Raw genomic sequence first — 17406 nt, 5'->3', positions numbered from 1 at the left:
CGTGCTGGCGGTAACAAGCCCAATGTTGTTCATCAAATAGACTTTCTCATCTTGCAGCGGTGAGAGCATGTGGTAATGTAATGTATTCTATCCCCACACGTTCTAGAAACGTTTTTTTTTCTCTTTTTCTATTTTTTTTTCTTGCAATCTCTGTAAAGAATAGCGGTTTTGTTGGTTCCGGACATTATGTGTGGCATTTGTCTAAAAAAAAAAAAGAAAAAAAAGCATCGATTCTTTCTTTTCCTGAAAGCAAATGCAAAAACATGTAAAACCACTCCATTATTTATAGAATCACTAACTAGTATAGTCAAAGAATACTCTACTCTATTTACGCAGTTATACGTTTTAGCATATGCGATTACCACCTCCATCATTATTATTACTATTATTACTATCAAAATAATAATAGATCATCATTGTCAAGAATAAAAATCGACAACTGGCTACACTTTGTTTCTCCCCAGCATTTAGAACAGAGCCACTAACCACGATGCAAGTCATTTCCATCGATCCGTAGAATACATTGTAGTATTTGCCCCATATGTACCTCTTATAACGATCCAACGATGAATGTCAGCCCAAGTGCATCCATCGCTTCTCATCCGAACAATTTTTTCTCTTCTTCCTGTTACTCTTTTGTTTTTTTTTTCTTTTTTCTTTCTTATCTTACTCACGGGGAGTGTGCGCGCTTCCACGAGAAGGGTTTAGAGCACCATGTGTGGTCTGATATATCACTATCCCCATCAAGCAATTGTGGTCGGTTCAGTGTACCTGTGCATGGAATAAAACAATCCTCATATGCAAATACCGTCACACCACCACAGGGATGTGTAATAGCAAGTGTAGGTACATACTCACAACTAGTTCCCATCATCATTCTGCTGTTTTCTTCTTCTTCTTGTTCTTCTTTTTCTTTTCTTGTTATTGTTGCTGTTGTGGGGGCCCATTCGCCACCACCTTCTTCTACATGCGTAAACCGTTTCCCACTACCAGCTTGACAGAGTTTCTGCTGCACACACACCTCCACAATACCGCAGCCCCGCATACGTGTGTAGTACTGCGGATGATGCCGCAATACATATAACGCCACTAACTTATCCAATGGAAATAGTGTTGTACTCGTAATAGCGGGACGTCGTGATAGTGCCGTTCGTCGTCTCTCTGTGAGAAGTGCCTTCCAGTAGTGTTGCACCATTCCACGTACACCGCGTAGTGTGACACGTGATGGGAGTACACCGTCTGGTAGTGGTAGTGAACTGTCGCCCAGTACAATTCGCACAGGCCGTCGCAGCTGTGAAGTTTGTGTAGTTTGTGAATTTTCATAACAATCCCAAATATCCCACGGTATAATGGCACCACAGACACGTTTTAGAAATGTTTGACCATCTATTACACGTAATAGTAATTGTTGAATACCACAACCTGTGAGTTGTAGTGCATTCCGGTGGCTTTGGAAGATAAGGTGTAGAACCCCCTCCTCAGCACGTGTTAATAAGAGAAACTGCTGTGCCTCTTCTGTTTCTTTTTCTTTTTCTTCCTCCTTCGTTATCATCATATTTTCTTTTGGTGATCTATTCCCTTCATTTTCTTCTTGGATTGTATCATTGCCATTCGTCTTGGATGATGCCAATACCAGAGATGTGGTAGGTCTTCCACTCTTCAGTAAATGTTGTATAAATGTTTGAACAACATCTAGACCACTTTCCGCTACAAGCCATAATGGTAAATTACCTTTATTTCTTGTACTACCATTATTACCATTGAGGTTGTCGTTATTGCTATCAAAGGCAGCATCTGTTTTTAAACCAGTATCACCCATAGCCGTACGTCCCTTTAAAAAACCCGCAGGACGTCCTACTTCTCTTTCACGTCCATCGTCTTGAATGACTGTCAACACAAGATCTGTAAAGTTAATACGCCGCACACGCATTTCTTGTACACCACGATGACGTAATCGCAGTGATGTGGCAAAAAACTCATCCTGTATTATTTTACAAACAAACTGCAATTGTGCCTTGGAGAGAATTATACTCTTTGCCAAGTCCGGTGAGGACCACAGAGAGGAACCGAGACGGCAGACCATATCCGCCAGCTCTTCTCTACTCTGCGACAAGACGTTAAGAGATGTAAAGATATTGATATTACTCATTGTGGGTTGCTGCATCTGTGAGAAACCCGTTGTAGGATTTTGTACTTGCATTAATAAATGTTTTTGTAATGTAGCCAATACTGAAATATCCCTACCTGCTGCATGCAGAATATTTTCCCATGCTGGAACAAATCGGGAAACGAGAATATCTTCTGGCAATGGTGGAACCTTAAAAGGATGTTCGGACCGTCTCGTCCCACGTGGTGCACATGGCACAAATGCATGATATGTGGAGTCATGAATATCACGCAGACAAATTGGTGTTGCAAGACTTCCTAAAGGTGAAAATGCCGTCACCGTCGCTTCACGTCGTTCCTTCCATAATTCAATTGCTACTTGTGATAATGTAATAAATGATTTTTGTCTTGGATCATCATTCTTTTTTTTCTTATCGTCTTCATCCTTTTCTCCTGGGGTTTTAAAGTCATGCAGAAACCGCTGATTTAATGTCTCTGAGAGTTCTTGAAAACTCAGTGGTTTTGGTTCTGTTATCGCCAGTGTTACATCCAAGTATACTAACATCATAGAAACAAAGAGAAACACCTCTTGTGCTGGAAGAGAGAGTTGTGCTGAAATTACTGACATCCGTTTGGCAAATGATGGTCGAAAAGGACTAAACAGAAGTGTAGGACACATAAGAGACTCATATGGTGCTAACGCTGCCACACGTTGCTGGCATACATGTAGCCTTGGCATATCATTACTATTCTCATCATCACTATCATTATCATCATTCATTATCGGTTTTGTTGATGTTGATATTCCCACTTTTTCCTCCTCCTCTTTCATTTTTGTCGATCTAGTAGAAGTAGAAGAAGTACTGGAATTGGCACTGTTGTTCGTGTTATGTCCTTTTACTGTGAGAGAGATGAATGGAACCTGTCGTGTTGACACCCGTGATGATCGTACAGTGTGCATCCACTTTGAGTTCTTCTGTTTATTACTTCTAAAGAAATTGAGATGTTTGTAAAGTGCCGGTTGCTCCTTCGGGTCCACGAATAGCGGCCGCCAGGAGGAGATGCGCTGAAAGGAGCTATTGTCCTCCACCGGCAGTAGTCGCTCGGAGCGGCGAAGCTCGGAGAAGATGGAGCTCATCACTTATTTAAATAGAATATATGTATATATATATATATATATATATATATATATATATATATATATATTTCTCTTTTTTTTTGAAGTTTGACGTACAGCCCTTGTTAATTGGTTTGTGAGAAAAAGAAAGTAATAATAAAAAAAAAGAAGAGAGAAATAAAAAAAATAAATGTATGTACAGAAGTGAAGTATTCAACAGAATAAATTAGATTGTGTTAGGGAGGAACTCCACCCTCCAATGCAATCCCTTTCCCTTTCTTTCCTCTCATCTGCTGTAGAACAAATGAAGGGGGAAATAAGTGAATGGATGCTTGCATGGATGGATGGATAAATGAATGGATGGAGAGCAGAGAAAGAAGAAACATACACACGCGCATACGTACAGAAACACATAGGCGCAAAGCAAGAATGAATTCCTCCTTTGCACTCTCCTATACTATTTTTATCTACAGCCTAAAAAGGAATCTCACCTGTGATGGCACATGGTCCTTTCTCTTATCCATATTGCAGAAAAAAAGAAACATACAACCACACACTCACAAAGAAAGAGAGAAGCAAAAAATAATATATATATTATTCCCACCCCTATTCCTTTTTCTTTTTTCGTTCTTTTTTGTTGATTCCCACTAATCACCATAAACTTTTTTTAAAAAAAAAGGCATATACAGAGAGACGGTCAGATTCTATCATTGCTACTACGTCTGTCACCCTTACTACGCACTCACTAGTCGTACGCCACTGTGCGGGAGCTGCGGACTGCGACAATATCATGTCCACATTCTCTCCTTCCACTACAGTAAAAACATTCAATATGCCTACAAAGAGAATACAGAATGTGCACGTATGTGACCCCGTAACTACCAAAAACAATAATAATAATAATAATAATAATAATAATAATAATAATAATAATAATAATAATAATAATAATAATAAAACCCCTTGCTACTTCTCCCCAGAAAAAAAAACTTACGCTGCCTCTGCGTCCACTCCTGCCGCCTCCAACTTTTCTTTAATATCATTCATAAACGGCATAATACGTTCCCGCTGGAGACGCAGATTGGCCACCGCCTCCTCGCCCTCCATCACCGTCCCGTCATCCTCCCAGAGATCCGTGCTGTCCTCGACAAACTGGAACTTTGTGCTGTAGCGGGTGAAGACGTTGTAGTAAATGCTGCAGGCCTGAATCACAACAATCGTGCTGGTGAGCTTCAGCAGTGTTTTCATCGTCTCACCGCTGATGCCCGTCTCACCAGGGGATGGATAGAAATAGCTGCGGGCACCCATCGCCGCGGGCCGCACTCCAGCAGTAGAGATCACACGGCGGAACATAACTTATTTGTTTCTTGTATTTTTGTTTTTCCTTTCTTACTTGTCTTTTTTTTTTTTTGAATGCTTCTTCCTATTATAAGTATATATGGTTTACTTTTTCTTTCTCTTGAGCTTTCTACGTCGCTTTTGTCAGCTAACTCCTCTTTTGCTAGAGACTAACGTAAAGTAGAAAAGATAAAAAGAGAGAAAAGAAAGAAGAAAGAAGGTGACCATTTTTTTTCCTCAAAGTAAGCAAGAAAGAAACACCCAAATAAAGGGGAATGAATAATTTTAAAAAAATGACACAAAACGAAAATACATATCACAATAGTAAATACATCTTTTACTATCGAAAGAATAATTACGACTGGGTCTCAATGACGTACTAAACTTATCAGAAACGACGGTAATGAGAACATCCACACATGCGTTTATTTCACTCAATTCATTCATTCATTTCAATGCACATTTAATCAATGTTATCATGTTCAGGAATCACATACGCATCCACCACATCATCCAGTAGTGGAAGAACATGTCTTGTGATAAAATCTGCGGTTTCATCGTGTACCTTTTTCCCTGCAATAGCGGCCTGCAGATGTTTCTTCGCATTTACTTCCTCGAGAAACAACATTCCCTCCTCTGACTGCATCATTCCCGCTATCACCTCCGCCAGCAGTAACTCCACTGCCTGTGCCGACTCACCACCATCACACAACCGCTCCAAACAGACACGCACGCAATTCCCTCGTAATATCGCCGGGTGTTGCTCTTTGGCAAAACTACAATTACGATAACACTGGGCGGCGAGTGTGCGGTGGTACTCATTCGGTGATCCAAGACACTCAGTGAGGGAGCGTCCCCAGTCTTCATCCTCCATCAGTAGTTCCTGTCCATCGCTGGAGCGAGTCAAGTTGAGAATAATCTGCAATATCCATCTCTGCAAATCCCGCACTGGTGGTTTTTGTGTATTATCTTCCGTTTCGTTTTTTTCGCCTCTTTCCTCTGCCTCATCGCGTTGTTTCTGATGTTCCTCGTTATCTGTGGTAAAACGATCGTAGTAGACCTGCAGTTTTCCCAAATAAAACCCGCGGAGATCCTCATCTGCCATCTGCAGTAAATCATCCACAGCACTGATATGACTCGCACTTAAATTACTCAACAGCATGAGTGTCATTTCCTCCAGACTGCGCTTTAGTGCATCTTCATAGTCGGAGCTTTCAATACCGTCGAGCAGTCGCATGGCTTTTCGCACAATCTTGCGTGTAACGAGCATCTCAGCACAACCGCCCTCTGCAGAACAGTTAATGAGAATGGTTAATATATCGCCCAAAACCTGAACACCGCCAGCGTGAAGAAACTGCAGAAGGGCATCAATGCTGCTGGGGCCGTGTGCTGGAGAAGACAGAAAACGATACAATTCGGCATTGTCTTTGCTTTGCTGTGCAATCCCCCGCACAGCCATCTTGCGTAGATCCTCACGACTACTGTGGAGAAATGTGAACACTTCAGCGAAGCCCTCTTCCGTCATTCCTGATTGTGTGTGGGTGTTTTTTTTTATTTTTATATTTATATTTATATTTTTCGGTGGTGTTTGTTTATTGTTATTCCTTACTGAGAACAGCCACTATTACTACAACTACCAACACTGCTCTGTACACCGCCCAAACCCACACAGTAGCGCACCAAGAGATAGAAAGAGAGAATAAAAGATTCCGAGAAGTAATAAATACACACATAAAGGGCACAGAGGAAAAAAGAAATAAGGAAACTAAAAAAAAAAAACGAAAAGGAAAAGGCCACGCAACAAAAAAAAAAGGATGGAAAGGAAATGAAAAGCAAACCAGGCTCATTAGAAGCAATAAAACGAAACGGTAAGAAAGATATTAACTGCAATTCGAACATCGTTTTTCGCTCCCTCATTCCACACATACACACGTATAGACACACTCATCTTTACTCGCACATATATGCATATTAGACTTAAAAAGAAGGCAAACCTACAAATTGCCCTCTATCTCCTGTTCTTGTACACAACAGCTACTATAATAGCGGCTACAGAAAGCATAGCTGCAACCACAAAAAGACAGAGGAATATTTTATCCTTCTGCAGCTGTACACGAAGCCAATTTATATCGCGTTTAGCCCGACGCAACATAGACTCATTTCTTTCCAGTGTAGTGTCTATTACTTCGATAATGACTCTACCCTGTGCTAACTGTTGTTTACTCTCCTCGCCAAGGTTCTCTGCCGTATTCATAGCCCGCTCTGCCCGCTGAATGGCTCGTATGGTCTCCCCCTGTACATCAATCACCTCACGTAGTGCCATAGACGTTAATGGATGTACCCGAGCCTCAAAGGGTTCATTCTCCTCAACCGGTTCAGAGAGTTTATTACTGGATAATTTGTATAAGGTAGGTGGCACTATTTGTGCCGCCGTGTATTCTGTCATTATTGGAGTTGTTTTTTTTTTTTGTGTGTGTGTGTGATCTTTTCACCGGTAGCTGCTTACTGCAGCTGCGGTAAGAAGAAGTGCCACTTTTGCAGTGGCGAATGTGTTTTACTCTATTTATTTATTTATTTATTTATTATTCTGCCAGACTGATTGGAGTCTAAAGAGGAAATCAGATGAATCTTCTTTTTCCTTTTTTAAAAAAAGAATGAAAGAAAACATTACTTAAACGCAACAGAGAGAAAAAAGGAATGTAGTCGAAAACAGAATCCTCTCGCTCTCTCTCTCTGTGTTCCCCACAGAAAACCACTAAGAAAAAAAGGAAAAAGAAAAAGAAAAAAAAAGACAGTGATAAAAATAAAGAGAAAAAAATATATAGATATAGAACAACTTCATCCCCTCAGGATTTTTGAGTTCTTTGTTCTTTCTTTATCTCTCTTCCTCAATCGCTCAAAAGAAGTAAATCTCTCCTCTTTTATATATATATATATATATAGGATAGTGCGTCCATCACGCATTTCCTCTTTTTTCTCTTTCTCTCTGATTGTTTCAGTGCGTTGCCGTATTTTTTTTCGCCTCCATTATCAACAAGTCATGCGCCTTCTGTCCACACGCCACACGTACTGCCCGCACCGCATCAAACAACTGTTTTGCACTCTCCTGGGGCAACAAGGCAGGATCAATGTAACCCAACAACTCCATCTGTTCAACTATCGCAAAGACATTCTGTAGAAGTTCTAACATCACATTAGTTCCAGGGGCAGCAAGACGTACAGAGAGTGTCACCTCTTCTACAAAAATCTGCACTACCCATGTAACGGCAGTAATACAGGAACGAGAGCGATGCACGAGTCCACCACCGTTGGCGAGGCCCTCTTGCGTTAATTCATGCAATTCTCGCAATAGTGCGGCCTCCTCCTGCGCTAGTTGAAATACGAGCGTTTTATCATTTCCACCGTAGGCTATATCAAGTTGGGCGGCACTGCGTGCGTGATCATCGGCTATCATTCGAATTTGTGTAAAAGTTATCCAGAATTGCGCCTCAATTAACTCCATCTTACCAATGACGTTTTCTTGATTATGTAAATTAAGAAGAATGGTGCGTTGCAGCACACCAGTGACATCCGCTATAGCATCCAACTCCGCATGTGGTTCCGCTAACCAAAACCTCACGCATGCCTCAAGTGCCTCACGAAGTGTGGCAACAAACTCTTCCTGAGAAGTCGCATGCATAGCACGCCACATGACGGCTTCTGCAACTGGATTGTGTGTTAAGAGTGCATTCGGTTCTGTCTGTTGATTTAATAAACGCATCACCTCATCACGAACGGCACTGATAGGATCTGCCTTACAGAAGAGTTGCACAAGTTTTGCCTCATTAGATTCCACTTCTTGTCGGCTTAGTACCTCCAATTCCCGTCGTCGGCATGCCATTAAGAAAGAAGCGTACACAGAGGCACGTTGTCGTACATCGCGAAGGTGTAAATTCATCGCAATAACAGCACGCATAGCATCTTGTGTAGAGTAATTAGAAATTTGGGCAAGACTCTGAGCATACTGGGCAAGAGCAGTGGCAAGACTATTAGAGTAGACTTGAACAGAATGAGAATGTAATGTCTCATTATACGCAGTATCAAGACAGAGCAAAAGGTGAGATACCAATTGAGGTCCATCCCGTCGTTTGCTGTAAATCTCAGAACTGATATTAAGTCTGTCTACTCCTCCAGGTGAGAGAAATTGAAGAATTACACGCATTTGTAGTTGCTCCTCTAGTGAAGCCGCACGAAGATATGTATTCTGAAGTCTTTCTGAAAGTCGATTTACAACACTACGGGCCGTCTCATCCTGCCAACAATCTTGTGATCCAGTAATTTTAGTTACCAAAGCGGCATATGGTGCCTGAACAGGGATATGGGCATTCATAAGTGTCTTTGTAAAACAAGAGACTAAGGCAGAACGTAAATGACACCACATCACATCTTTCCAGTTTCCTGATGCCATAAATGCCGGTTCCATTACTTCAAGATTTCCACAAAGAACAGCTGCAATAACGGCGTCTAATCCTCCAAGGGCTGTTCGTCCCGAACTTGAAGCGGAATCTTCTACAAAGTCCTCATATAGTTGAGAAAGATTATCCAAGCGATGATCATTACCCGCCCACTCCTGATCTATTTCACCATTTCCATATTCGCCAAAGAGTGGTACCAGCGGTGTTACGTTAAACCATGGTTCCACAACAGATTGCATTTGTGCAGCACTTAATACACAACTATATGTACAATCACCAGCTGTGACTGCCAAATCAATGGCTCTGTAAAGTTCACCACCACGTAAATATGAGAGAATAATCTGTCGAAGTAAAACTGCCTCTTCATGTGAACGGGATGCCGATAACTTTAGTGGCGTATTTCCTTCTCTATAAGTTTGTTCCAACCAACGCATTACAATATTCATGCGACGTAATAGTGGATATCGCTGCAGTAAATCTTGTATGTGGGCCAGATGAGAGATGTACCAACGTCTTTGCGGTTGCACCTCTGCAATCCCAATAGCATCTGGATTATATTTACTGCTCTGTTCTGCGTCCAGTAGTAATTCCAACAATAAACTCCATAAATTGGACTCCTCTACACGTCGATCACGTTTCGACCATCGCATGAATTGCTCTGCTGTGAGAACCGAACGAACCACGGGTTCCATATAAACCCCAGCAAAGGCCTGCGCAGGGGGAACAGAAGGACCATCTTGCTCTTCATCGGTTTCACCATGACGAAAGAATAGTGTATCTTTTGAGAGACTCATTTGCTTGCCTCCTCGCGGCGGAAGCTGCAACATCCCATACATCTCTTCATAAGCAGTCGCCATTGTTCTCTTCTTTTTGTTTTTCTTGTTTTCTACTTTTTTTTAATTCTTCTTTTTAATTGCTTCTTCCCCCTGTTCGTTCTATTTTTCTCTCTCTTTTCTTCTTTCCTTCTTCGTTGGTGGTGACACTTTCCAACTATGTATGCGTGTGTTGTGTCTCCACTACCAACCCGCTCCCTCTCCCGGCCTTTCTTCCTTTTCTTTCTACAACGATAGTAAAATAATAAATCAGTCAGCAAAAAAAATAAGAGTAAAAATAGAGAAATTGAAGAAATATATATATATATATATACTACCACTAAGAAATGGAGTCAACAAAAAAAAACCCACAAACAAGAAATAGTTTTATGTATACGTATATGCGTCCTTGTCGATTGTGTGTGTGAAACAAAAAAAAAAGAAACAAAAAAAGAGCAACATTGAAAAATAAAGAGAGAAAGTGTTCACGATAAACAACACTTGCACTCGCCCCCTCCCCTTCTCCACTCTACTCTTTTCCCTCCAAGTTAATATCCGACATCATCAAGAGTCGTTCGTAGTCTTTCGCAGGTGGTACTTTATCACTCATGGGTGGACCATTCCACACATCCTCAATAGACCGCACTCGCTCCCACGCAACTCCCAACTCCACCCGCCGCCGCAATGCCAATTCCTCTGTGATGTTGCCGTCCAACGCATCACTTACAACTACCTTAGAAAGTGATGGAAACGTACTCGCAGGGGGATCACGCTTCGGCAGGAAACGGGGTTTATACCAGCCAAACTGCGGGGCATCCATACTCTCATCCATTTTATCTTGACTACTCAATTATATGCAGGTTCCCGGAATCTTACGTTATCTTATTTTCTTTTTGTTTCTTTTTATGAATCCTTCTTGTGTTATCCCACTGTTTCTGAAACTGTGTATATGCATTCGTGTGTCATTGGGTGGTGTGAAAATATATTTAAAACATAAGAGGAAAAAGAATTAAAAAAAGAAGGGAAAGTGAACACAGTCTACACTCTGTGTATTAATCCATATTTCTTCTTATTCTTGCTACTAATACTGTTACCCCATGGTAGAGTAGAAAAATAAATAAAAAGAAAAAAAAAAGTATCCATGCAGTTGTAATGGGTGAAGAAGTTAGAGAGAGGGAGTAGAATTACTCTCACGTCATTGCGACTAAAAAGTCATTTTTTGTTCTTTCTCCCTCGCTCTCTTCCTTCTTTCTTTCCCTTTTCCTAAGTATATATATACTCATGGACAAGCATCTACATTAAAAATAAATAAATAAATAATAATAAGGTCTCATATGAGAGCGCTGAGGTTTAGCAGAAGTTTCTCCACCACATCGGCAATCTGATCAATGTAACGTAGATCCTCTACAACCTCGCCATCACCGCTGGATGCCCCAGCACGACCAACAGCAGTAGCGGCATCGACTCCATGTCGACTGCACTCCCGTGCCTTCTCTGCAGCAATACATTCTTCACGGGTGTATCTTCCTGTGTGCCGCAATAACATACCCAACAGTTCCGGATCAGCCGCTACACGACACGAATCCGCCGCTGTTAAGTTAAGCAATACCCCAAAACAGTTATATACAATCCGAGGGTCCTCATGACCAAGAAAAATAATACATACTTCATCACAGCGGTTGGATTCCATCCAATCTCGTCCGGCATTTGTAAGACTCATATTTCCAAGTATACGTGTAGCCTCAACCGTGGCTTCTGTATCACCATCGAAAAGAATACCGGCAAGTATAAATCCCACAGTCGCATAAATTTCAACAAGAGCTTCATGACCTTTTTCTGTCTTATCCAATACATCAAAGAAAAAGGAAAGGTTACTCATACACATAAGGGTAAGAATAAAAGTTAGACGTTTTTTGCTCATGTCAAGATTTTTGAGAAATTCCACTAATAATGGAGTTATCTCAAGTACAAAATCTGGCGAGCACTCAGCACTTACAGCCGCTACTCCAATAAGCCACGTAATACTTTGAAGTAAATCATCCAATTCTGCATCTTCTATATCAGGTGATAAATCTACACTTCCATTTGGGGAACCCTCTTTCGTATCTTTTGTCTCAAGATGTTCTCCTTCTTTCTTTTCCTTTTCCTTCTCCTTTTTAGACTGTGATGGAGCAATATATTTCTTCACAAGTCTAAGTAAAATGCGTTGATTATGATGCATAAGCCAATCACGAAGCTCTCTACTCCCTTCCACAAGTCTAGCTAATGCTCCACAAAGACGGCTAACAGATAAACCTCCTACATCTATACTCGCTTCAAGAGCCTTAACCACAGCACTACACGCACGTGTGCCTTCTTGATAATGTTCCAGACAGCCATCATCAAATACTGTCTTTGCCATTGCTCGTGCTGCAGCTTGTACAACATCGTCATCTCCTCGAAATTGTTCCAATACACTTACAATAAGGTCAAGTGAACCTAATTTGCGTAGGTGATGTGAGAACTGTGTACTTAGGTTACGATATATTAAACAAAGTGGAGGAAGAAGGGTATATAATGAACTATCACATAGTGTGGATGCCTTAGACGGTGAATTACCTGAAAATGTGAGTATACGTTGGAGTACTGTATTTAATTTAGGAATTACCCCTAATGTCACTAGCTGAGTTAAAATCACATCACTGCTAGCACTGCAAGAACGCAAAGTCTCTAAAATATCCCATAATACACCAGGTTGATGTAGCAATAATTCTTCATTGGTGAGTAAATGTAGAAGAGGTTGAAGAAGGGACTCACGAATTAGTGTTTCTTCTAACAGTTGTTTTTCCATACCTCCTTCACACAACTCATGTAGACGACGTACAACTACAGGAAGTGCAGGAAACCCATTAACATAATTATGACGTAAAAGAATTGATACAGCACTTACTACAACACGTATATCGGTACTTGGCATTAAAACCAACTCTACCAATCGGTCCACTACTGTATCCCAGAGAAGATGTTGCGGATTAGCTAACCAACGTTTAAGTTCCCCCAAACTTTCCAACTGTGCTGAAGGAACTCCTTTAACAGCAGCAAAAGAAGATTCAAATGAGGCTTGATCAAGCTGCTGTGTGCTTGTTACCAATTGCGACGTCTCTGATGGAGAAGAGGAAAGCATCGCGGTGAGTCGAATTCCACGTTTCGGCAACGGCAATGGTTGTCGCCTCCCTATTGCTGATCCTGATGTTCCTGTTATTTTTCCCGTTATTCCTGTTCCCGTTATTCCTATTCCTGTTGCTCCTGTTGTTAGGATGGGCGGTGTGTCTGGGCGGTGGTGTTGTTGAACGGCGGCCCGTGCGTCCCGCAAGAGACGACTGACCCGCGAGCCGACGACTGCCATTCCCGCCTTCGGGCCGAGCGGCGGTGGGGCCGGCGGTCTGCTGAGCACACAGGGCGTGCGCTTCCCAGTGGGTTTGGGCTGCGGCTGTGGCTGTGGCTTCAGCGGCATGGAAGTGTGAAGTGAGTTGTGCAGAGTCGTTTATTGTTGATTTGTTTTGGTTTTTGTTCTGTTTTGCTTCTCTATTCGTTTAGTTTCGCCGTTGTCCTTGTCAACCTCAGCAGCCCTCTTCCTTTCTTTTTTTTTTCACACACACAGACAGAGAGAGAGAGAGTGATAAATATACCTTTAATGACCAACACACTGGTTTCTCTTATATATTTCTTTTTCCTTCCTTTTTTTCCTTTGGTGTGTGAGTTTTCTATGATTATTCCTCTTTGTTAAATCGGTTTGCGTTTCGCCGGAAGGAGGCCGTCAAGGAAACTATAGAAAAGAGAGAAAAGGAGAAGCAAAGTTTGTGACTGAAGAAAAGGTAAAAAAATGAACAACTGTGGAATCGCAGAGATTTATATTTATATTTATAGATGCAACAAAGAGAGAGAAAGAGACAACTGTAAATGTGTAGGAGGTGGTGGATGAGGGAAGGAGTAGAAAAAAGAAAAAAAACATAAGCGATTCACACGTTTACAACACTATTCTTTTTATTGTTATTATTATTATTATTATTATTATTATTATTATTATTATTATTATTATTATTATTATTATTATTATTATTACTATTATTATTATTATTATTATTATTATTATTATTATTATTATTATTATTATTATTATTATTATTAATCATTTGTGAAGAACAACAATGAAAACAACACATCAAAGATTATCCAGATAAATATTTTTTTGTGTCTCCTTCAGAATATGAAGTCGCTCCTCGTCATCAAGTATTAATCCCTCCTCCTCCTTACTCAAATCCCCGTCATTCTTTCTCTCTGAAAACCAACCTAAAATGTCTGATTCAGTTGCAGACATAAGTCGAGAAGAAAAGTACACCGTGCAGATATTCCTTAAATGTGTGTGCCCTATAAAGTCTGCAGCCGCTAAGAGTTCAAAAAGAGACTTTTGCAATTTCGGTTCCCATAATGCATCACTCCTCTTTCCAAAGTAGTTATCAAGAAATGTTATCTCACTAGGCATTAACATCTCATGTACATCATACCCCAGTCCAACATCGCTGATCTGGCAGGTACATGAAATGGGTATTTTCACATCTTGTGGTGGTTTCCCATCACTCCACTCCTCTGCATGTTCGGCGTATGCCTTCATGTACGCCACTAGACAGTGTAAAGTCTCAATACTAGCAACAGGCACGATTCCCTCTTTTTCACCAATGTCTAGTGCCGCCTGCAGCCATGGCGATTGGCAAGTAATTCCCGCATTCACTTCAATCTCCACCGCATCGCCGGTTGTGGATAGAAATGTAAAGCTACTCATGCGTTGATATTACACCTACCTTAAGAGAGAAAAACAAACAAACAAAGAAAAAAAAGGAAAAAGTATACAAACGACAACACCATCAGCAGGATCTCTATATATAGCGTAGATATAAGAAACAGTATGCAATACAATTCTATCCATTTTCACTAAAACGTCTCTTTTTTTTTTTCTTACATTTCATCCTTCTCCTTGAGATATTTCTCTTTTTTTTTATTTCCCTTCAAACTCTATCAAAAGTATTCACACTTATAGTCAGAAGGGAAAATAATAATAATAATAATAATAATAATAATAATAATAATAATAATAATAATAATAATAATAATAATAATAATAATAATAATAATAATAATAATAATAATAATAATAATAATAATAATAATAATGATAATAATAATAATAATAATAATAAAAGAGAAGGAAGCCAATTGACACATATTTCAACAAAAAAAAACATAAAATATTTGTAGAGATAGTGACATCACAATACTCTCTAGAGAGAAGAAAATCGAGTGACTGCGTGAGTGTGTGCGTCTACTATACAGGCAAAGTAAGAAAGCCAACTTGACCGTTCACTACCTGACATGTTCGATCAAGTTATTAATAAAGAGAGGATTACAATGAAATAGTTTTTTTAGGAGTAAAAAGGAACAGAAATCACAAGTTATATAAGTTATTAATCAGAAAAAAACAAAAAAAACATGTGCGAGAACTCCGCGTATTTCTCAAAGCAACAGGGAGGAGGATAAAAAAAAGTAGTGGAAGAGATAGAGAGAGAAAGAGAAAAAAAAAGTGAATACGAACGGCGAAAACGTTTCTTTGTTACTCTTTTTACCCACTTTTATTATTTAACTCTCTTTTCATCCCAAAGCTCTCTTTATTCATATATATATATATATATATATATATATATATATATATATATATCTGAATATATAATCTCGGTTTTACGCGACTCCCATAGCTTGTTGGATCTTGTGGATCCACTCATCTGCCTCCTTGCGGCTTGGTGCCTGGAACCACAGTGGACGCTGATCTCGCAGGTTAATGGCAAACACATTTTCGAGCGTTGACGCGTGCGAGGAGATTGGCACAACACTGGCAACGGTGTCTAGTGGAAGAGGTTTGGCCTCACGATCCCCTTTGCGTCTACTAATCGTCAGTTCTCCATTCCTCAATACAAGAAATCGTTTTTTCCACTCATTACCACTCTCCTTGTTAACCTCACCCTCGTGATAGACAAACGCACAGGTTTCCCCAGCCGGACCAATACTGACTGGGCTACTGTTATCATTCAGAACCTCATCCACATTGCTGAAAATCCGTTCCTTTGACTCGGCTGGAATATATGGAGAGACCGCCACACTGTACCTGAAATCCTTCAGCAGTCGAATCATATGCGGCATCTTACACAACTGCTCCAGTGATGGTCGCTTATTTGGATCTGCCTGCAGTAACTCCATACACACGCCCCGCAGTTCTGGACTGTAGCGATCCGGCAGAGGAACAGAAACCCGGCCGGAGAGCACCGACTCCATCAGCGGCCGCATGCCTTTCCCAACAAACGGCCGGCGAAGGGCCATCATTTCGTACAGAATAATCCCAAGCGCCCACACATCCGCCTTCTTACTGTACCGCTGACAACGCCAGAGCTCCGGTGAAAGATAGTAAGGAGTGCCACAGAATGTTTGTGCGACTTCCTGCGATACGGTGACCTCATACTTGTGGCTAAAGCCAAAGTCGCCAAGTTTGACAATTCCACTCGTCATAAGCATTACGTTTGCTCCCTTTACATCACGGTGTAGCATGCGACGACGGTGAATGTGCTCCAATGCCAGTGCAATTTGTGCAAAGGTGTATCCCACTTCATGTTCTTGAAAATAATTCAATTTATCACGTTCTCTTTGTTTGATTTGAGCATTCAGATCACCGGCGTCTGCGTATTCCATTATAATAAGCATGTGATCACCCTCAATAAAATCTTCAATATATTTTATAATTGCAAAATGATCACATGATGCGAGGCATTGGATTTCCCCTGCCAAATATTTTTTATCTTTCTCAGACATGGAAGATAACTCTATTTGTTTAGCCACAAGCAGGGTCTCATCAGTTCTACGGCGAACAAGCCACGCCTCACCAAATGTTCCACATCCGAGAATACGAACTTTCTCATACTTACAGTTTTTGCTACCAGGTTCACCTATAATATTTTCAAAATGACGGTCTGACGAATTTGAAACCACCTGTTGCGATGATGATGGAATATCTGCGGAGGTCATAATAACTGAACCTTTTTCCGCTTATACAGATATTGTAATTATTGCTGTTGTTTTTATTAGTCTTCCTATTTTACTTGTGTGTTGTTGTTGTTTTGGCGTTTGAGCTTTTCCCTGCTCTTTCGTTTGATTCTCTTTTATTTTTGTTATTGTATGTATGTGTGTAGGGGAGGGATATTTATGTATGTAACTGAATGACGATGAATTTTAATTCTCTCTTCTTCTTACTTTAATTTTCTTTGATGTTTTCTTGTTTTTTGCTGTAGTTGAACCCAATAAAATATAGACGTATGTTCGCATTGGTTATATGTTGTAAGACCACACAGACAGACAAAGAGAGAGCAAAGAAAGAAGAAAAAAACAAAGAAGACAAAGTGGGTTAATTTCCAAATAAAAAAAAAAACATCCCCCACAAAAAAAAAAAGAAATGCAGGTGTATAGTGGAATAAAAGAGTAATATTGAGAAAAGCAAGACACC

General features: G+C 40.4%; 9 protein-coding genes across 9 annotated transcripts; all 9 read right to left on the bottom strand.

Annotated features, from left to right (window-relative positions):
• Nucleotides 1-670: 670 nt before the first annotated feature.
• Nucleotides 671-3244, bottom strand: LSM04_007413 (uncharacterized protein; the record flags this gene model as incomplete). The annotated part of the gene is made up of 1 exon (XM_067331761.1): nucleotides 671-3244. The coding sequence occupies one exon, from the start codon at nucleotides 3242-3244 to the stop codon at nucleotides 671-673; it is 2574 nt and encodes an 857-aa protein (XP_067190226.1).
• Nucleotides 3245-4213: 969 nt separating this feature from the next.
• On the bottom strand, nucleotides 4214-4576 carry LSM04_006112 (uncharacterized protein; the record flags this gene model as incomplete). The annotated part of the gene is made up of 1 exon (XM_067331760.1): nucleotides 4214-4576. The coding sequence occupies one exon, from the start codon at nucleotides 4574-4576 to the stop codon at nucleotides 4214-4216; it is 363 nt and encodes a 120-aa protein (XP_067190212.1).
• A 448-nt stretch (nucleotides 4577-5024) lies between these two features.
• LSM04_001466 (uncharacterized protein) lies at nucleotides 5025-6086 on the bottom strand (the record flags this gene model as incomplete). Its single annotated transcript, XM_067331757.1, has 1 exon — nucleotides 5025-6086. The coding sequence occupies one exon, from the start codon at nucleotides 6084-6086 to the stop codon at nucleotides 5025-5027; it is 1062 nt and encodes a 353-aa protein (XP_067190158.1).
• A 483-nt stretch (nucleotides 6087-6569) lies between these two features.
• On the bottom strand, nucleotides 6570-7007 carry LSM04_007490 (uncharacterized protein; the record flags this gene model as incomplete). Its single annotated transcript, XM_067331756.1, has 1 exon — nucleotides 6570-7007. The coding sequence occupies one exon, from the start codon at nucleotides 7005-7007 to the stop codon at nucleotides 6570-6572; it is 438 nt and encodes a 145-aa protein (XP_067190230.1).
• A 549-nt stretch (nucleotides 7008-7556) lies between these two features.
• LSM04_008912 (Nuclear pore protein 84/107) lies at nucleotides 7557-9872 on the bottom strand (the record flags this gene model as incomplete). Its single annotated transcript, XM_067331755.1, has 1 exon — nucleotides 7557-9872. One exon carries the CDS (start codon nucleotides 9870-9872, stop codon nucleotides 7557-7559), a length of 2316 nt encoding a protein of 771 aa, XP_067190252.1.
• A 484-nt stretch (nucleotides 9873-10356) lies between these two features.
• On the bottom strand, nucleotides 10357-10659 carry LSM04_000843 (uncharacterized protein; the record flags this gene model as incomplete). The annotated part of the gene is made up of 1 exon (XM_067331754.1): nucleotides 10357-10659. The coding sequence occupies one exon, from the start codon at nucleotides 10657-10659 to the stop codon at nucleotides 10357-10359; it is 303 nt and encodes a 100-aa protein (XP_067190139.1).
• Nucleotides 10660-11157: 498 nt separating this feature from the next.
• On the bottom strand, nucleotides 11158-13320 carry LSM04_003040 (uncharacterized protein; the record flags this gene model as incomplete). The annotated part of the gene is made up of 1 exon (XM_067331753.1): nucleotides 11158-13320. One exon carries the CDS (start codon nucleotides 13318-13320, stop codon nucleotides 11158-11160), a length of 2163 nt encoding a protein of 720 aa, XP_067190179.1.
• A 708-nt stretch (nucleotides 13321-14028) lies between these two features.
• On the bottom strand, nucleotides 14029-14646 carry LSM04_000123 (uncharacterized protein; the record flags this gene model as incomplete). The annotated part of the gene is made up of 1 exon (XM_067331752.1): nucleotides 14029-14646. One exon carries the CDS (start codon nucleotides 14644-14646, stop codon nucleotides 14029-14031), a length of 618 nt encoding a protein of 205 aa, XP_067190129.1.
• A 950-nt stretch (nucleotides 14647-15596) lies between these two features.
• LSM04_001859 (Protein kinase domain) lies at nucleotides 15597-16931 on the bottom strand (the record flags this gene model as incomplete). The annotated part of the gene is made up of 1 exon (XM_067331751.1): nucleotides 15597-16931. The coding sequence occupies one exon, from the start codon at nucleotides 16929-16931 to the stop codon at nucleotides 15597-15599; it is 1335 nt and encodes a 444-aa protein (XP_067190161.1).
• Nucleotides 16932-17406: the final 475 nt, after the last annotated feature.

Source organism: Trypanosoma melophagium, assembly GCF_022059095.1.
Source record: "Trypanosoma melophagium isolate St. Kilda chromosome Unknown ctg29segment0, whole genome shotgun sequence".
NCBI classification, from domain to species: domain Eukaryota; phylum Euglenozoa; class Kinetoplastea; order Trypanosomatida; family Trypanosomatidae; genus Trypanosoma; species Trypanosoma melophagium.
The sequence above is the reverse complement of the archived record's forward strand: the minus strand, read 5'-3'. Positions and strand labels throughout refer to the sequence as shown.